At 39.9% G+C, this 4,356-nt stretch overlaps 1 protein-coding gene across 1 annotated transcript; it reads right to left on the reverse strand.

Moving 5' to 3' along the window:
• Positions 1-318: 318 nt before the first annotated feature.
• Positions 319-4,105, reverse strand: LOC121297273 (ganglioside GM2 activator-like). Its single transcript, XM_041223485.1, has 4 exons — positions 3,762-4,105; positions 3,395-3,547; positions 2,118-2,300; positions 319-1,546 (listed from the first exon to the last, which is right to left on the reverse strand). The coding sequence occupies exons 1-4, from the start codon at positions 3,870-3,872 to the stop codon at positions 1,391-1,393; spliced, it is 603 nt and encodes a 200-aa protein (XP_041079419.1). The 5' UTR covers positions 3,873-4,105; the 3' UTR covers positions 319-1,390.
• Positions 4,106-4,356: the final 251 nt, after the last annotated feature.

Here is a 4,356-nt window from a genome sequence, read left to right on the forward strand (position 1 = left end):
CCTTCTCTTTCTGAGATCGAGACTCTTGGGAGCATCCCTAATGGTTGTTTTTTGCAGGTTTAACCATTATGATTAATCTAAAAAAAAAAAAAAAAAAAAAACACAATGAAATAGTACCAGTGATGCAATATTGTTTTACATAACCTAGCAAACAAATCTGCAGGTCAACAAAAGGGCTGTCTGTAACCCTTTATTGAGTTGCTTTAATGTGGTGATGGGCATAACAGGTTATCAGTAGCAGACGTACACATTTTATAGAAGGATAATATCAGTAAAATAAAGATTACAATGTCAACAACAGAAACGGGACTACACCAACACAGGGAAATCTTTTATTATGACCATTGCACAATATAGGTAAATATTAGTACAAACAATAATAATTTTTTAAAAATTACATAAATGCAATGAGGCCAACTGATAATGAGAAACGAAGAACTAAAGAACAGCGTCGCTGCAATATGATTCATACAGACCTTTACATCAATTGCTTACAACAAAAAAGAATACATTTTGCGATTGGTTCCCTGCGACAGCATCCACAGCAGAATTAGCTTAACTAATCAGATGACTGTTAGAAGTGAATAAATGATGGGTCTTCAGTGCACTGAACTACCCAAAATAAAAATGCTCTCAAAAACACTGCAATGCAGAGCGGTCCATATTTCTTCAGTCGCTAAATCCAAAAGGAGAAAGACTGCAAGCTATTACACTGTAGAAATTATATATAGAGCCCCTGACCTTAGGTTCTACTGGCACAATATAATGATACTGCCATGGTTTTAGAACTGTGTTTCAAACAGCTCAGCATTTACAAAGAGCACATTGAATATATACAATGAAATACAATTCCTGAAGGGAAACAGTTTAATTTGTGGAACGCAGTGAAGCTTTGTTTCCGTGTAAAGGGTCACAGTGCTGCTTACTGTTGTTCTTCTTTTCAGCCCAGGTTAGTTTAATACATATAGGTCAAAATGGATAAACAGGGCTTGGCTGTGTTAACAAATGTGTTTAAAATAAAGATGCAAGGCCATTCGCTGGTACACCCCCTTGTGTTGTAAACAGCATAGTAAATCCGGCATATCAGGCTGACAAGGATTATTATGAAGTTATTCTGTGACAGTATTTGAACTAGTTGGTCCACTTATTTCTGTGGTTATTCTCCTTTTAATATGACAGAAGCTTGAGGGTAGAACAGTGAAAACACCATTATTTACAGCAGTAAAAAAAAAATAAAAAAAATAAAAATAAAAATACATTAGGTTAGATTTGTGCAGTGCTGTGACCCTGGTTTCGTTCAAAAGAGAAATGATTTAGATTCAGGTTAAGATTTGCATTAGAGAAAGTGGAAGAGTGGGGATTGATTCTCTTCTGTCTCAAGCACAGAGGATTAGGCGGAGTGGAGGGAGAAGGTGAGTTTAAGGCAGCCCAGCTCCTGCCCTGCACTGCCCAGAATCCCTACCACGTTATAATTCCCGTTCGTCAGCCAGTAGGGCAGGTCCACATCAGGCAAGTAGAAATCTGAATCAGGCAGGGAGTAATCACCCTGAAGGTGAGAAAAATAAATATTGCCCATTTGTTATACAATCTCAAACACTGCATGAGCAATGAGGTTCGAAAAACCATTGAATCTAACTGCGGTCATTATATTAACTCACTGTGGTGATAGAGAAAACACAGAATCCCGCACTGCTGCTGTGTTAAAACTTTTCTGTGTAGTGTAAGGATTCCTTTTGTTTAGCCTCTTCTATTTAAGGGGGGGGGGGGTAGCTTTCTTTTACTTTTGTACAGCATCTCCTTGATATAGGATCCAAAATTCCAGGTTGTGGGTTACAGCCTGTGTCTTATTAAACTCGTAGTGAAATCAAACTGCTATGCAATGGGAGTCTTATTTCTGTCCCTGCACAAGCTACTAGACTGGATTGCAGCGGACTGGTAACAGCTTAAATTAATTCTAGGATCCAACTAAAAAGGAACAGTGTCACTTAATACAGTGACCATTACAACTTTCACTGCATGTGAACAGAACTGATTTTTCTAAGGGCACCAGCCACTGGATCAGAAGAGAGCGCATCACTATTAGCAGCAGGGATATATCTGTGGTATTTTAAACTCACCGCCTTGAAGGGGCAGTGGCAGGGGATGCCGTAGGTGTGGAGTGGTTCAGGGCAGTCCTGCCCGGGAGGGATCAGGGTGTCTAGTATCTGGCACGCATCGCTGTAGTGGCAGCTCCCCAGCTCCTCCACACAGGGGACCTTCACCCAGATCCCAGCCACCTCCTTTTCCAACGTCACATTCAGCTGAGGGGGAAAGCCAGACCAAACAAGGGTGTAAAAAGATGCACACAACACTGTGGGACGTCCTTTCAGAGTGCACAGCACACCGCTGAGGAAGGCACTGGCCCCGCAACGTCTGCCTGTCTTATAGTTCTGAATTCTGATGAGGAGTTTTAAAGTTATGGCTCATTCTAGTGTGTCTTTAATTAAAGTTAATCTTTTGAAAGGAGCTAGAAGATTTCTTTACAGAAATAGACAGACAACCAAGTAATAGAATTCAAGGTCTCTTTAAGCTATCAAGTTTTTTTTTTTTTTTTTTTTTTTTTTAATGTTTGTCAGTTATGTAACACCAACATGGAGAGATTTAGTAAATATGTTTCTGACTCAGAGGGTGTCACGTGACTAGAAGTCCAATTCCTGTTCTCGCTTTCTTCCTCATTGTCTGCGAGTTACCAGTTCTGTTAAATATCACGGGACTTTTCTCAGGTGATCAAAACAACAAGTGCTATGAAGTGAACTCAAATAGATTCTTGGTAAAGTGATGCCATAAAAAGGAACCTGAGTTAGTCACCTCACTGTTATAGGCTCAGAAACCTGTAAAGCAGTAATGACTGGTGAGGATCACGTGAGTTCAGACTTGTGATGTGACCACTCATTCAGCACAAGATAACAACTGTACCACAGCCAGACACCCTGCATGGCAGCATAACCACTGTGCTCAACACATAACTGAAAAACACAAGCAGTCAGCTTAAAAGATAGGCTTTTCAAATACAAAACTATCACCCAGTCTGTCATTTAACACAAAACAAAAACCCCCGAGTCTGTGGTGTTTGGGGACAGGAGGATGTACTGTAAACAACATAAACCTTGCTCGCTTATCCTTAGAAATAAATCCTACATATTTTTCCTATAGATATTTCTTTAATTTGTTTGTAGCTTTCTATAAATATCTCTATAGTTCTATAAGATTTGTTTAATTAGGGCACCCTGCTATTTATTAATTCTCGCTGGCTCATGTTAACAACTTAGTTCCGCAATCTAGCTTTCGGTGTATACCATCAGAAACCAGTTTGTCGACTTTCCAGTTTGTTTATATGCGAAAAAACGGCACTTACAGCGAGTGGCGAGGTGAAAGCAACACTCGTGGAGCCAGCGGCGTTTGCTTTCAGGTCGCCAGGGATACAAATGGGATCTGGTGACAAGGAGAGAGCCTTCATCACGGCTGGGTCCTTAGCGCTTCCACAGTTATCCCACGAGAAACCGAGAACCTACAACAAAATCTGCACAGTTATAGTCTGTTTGTTATGCAGTTTACTGATAATGTAGTTTAAACGATACAAAATACATTATATTTTTTCTTTGCAAGTTTATGTTTTTGTTACGGTAAGTAAAACACTGCAATTCCTTGCCGTTTACTTGGTGCGTGCAGGCACAATTGTTAATAGTGTGTTGCATAAAGGAATCCAATGGCAACTGACTCACCTTTGTAGATTTCAGAGGCCCTTTCTGAAAATTGAGTTCGCAATTTCCCCGCGGAGAACAAAAACTCAAAACACACAATGTGACTGCAAACAAAATATTCTTGTTCTTCATTTTTTTTTTTTTTTTTTTTTTTTTGCAAAACAAACTTGTATTAATGTACTTTCGTGTCCAGATGTTATACTGCAGTAAACTGTGTTTTGTTGATTGTTCAGTAATAAACAACTCGCCGATCTAACGGCAAAATAGCAAACTTTAGATTCCTATAACTGACGTGCGAAACAAACACTGGACACAACACATATTAACTGTGTAACAACTCTGCTTCCTGGTTTTTGATTTACAGGGTAAACTTTAGCACGTCAGAACAAAACACTGACAATGAAAAAGAGGAACCAAACAAGACTCGTTCGCCATGAGGAAGCGCAGAGACCTCTCTTGGAAGGAGGACCGTTTTAACGCCGCACCGGGCGGCTCCCCGGTTAAAATTCACAGCACTGGGTTGACCAGACCTGTAGCTGCTGCTATCTTTGAGCAAGTCACGCTGGTTAAACATACTTCAGTAAATAGCTGTGCTGATTAAAGAAAAGAAACACGA

Source organism: Polyodon spathula, chromosome 22 (assembly GCF_017654505.1).
Source record: "Polyodon spathula isolate WHYD16114869_AA chromosome 22, ASM1765450v1, whole genome shotgun sequence".
Lineage (NCBI taxonomy): Eukaryota > Metazoa > Chordata > Actinopteri > Acipenseriformes > Polyodontidae > Polyodon > Polyodon spathula.

What these genes read in the sequence shown, in the direction of transcription:
- LOC121297273 (XM_041223485.1), bottom strand. Translation starts at nt 3,872, where the DNA reads ATGAAGAACAAGAATATTTTGTTTGCAGTCACATTGTGTGTTTTGAGT. An exon ending in GGCCTCTGAAATCTACAAAG is followed by an intron (nt 3,548 to 3,761) that starts GTGAGTCAGTTG and finishes ATTTTGTTGTAG; the next exon opens with GTTCTCGGTTTCTCGTGGGA. An exon ending in CTTTCACCTCGCCACTCGCT is followed by an intron (nt 2,301 to 3,394) that starts GTAAGTGCCGTT and finishes TTTCCCCCTCAG; the next exon opens with CTGAATGTGACGTTGGAAAA.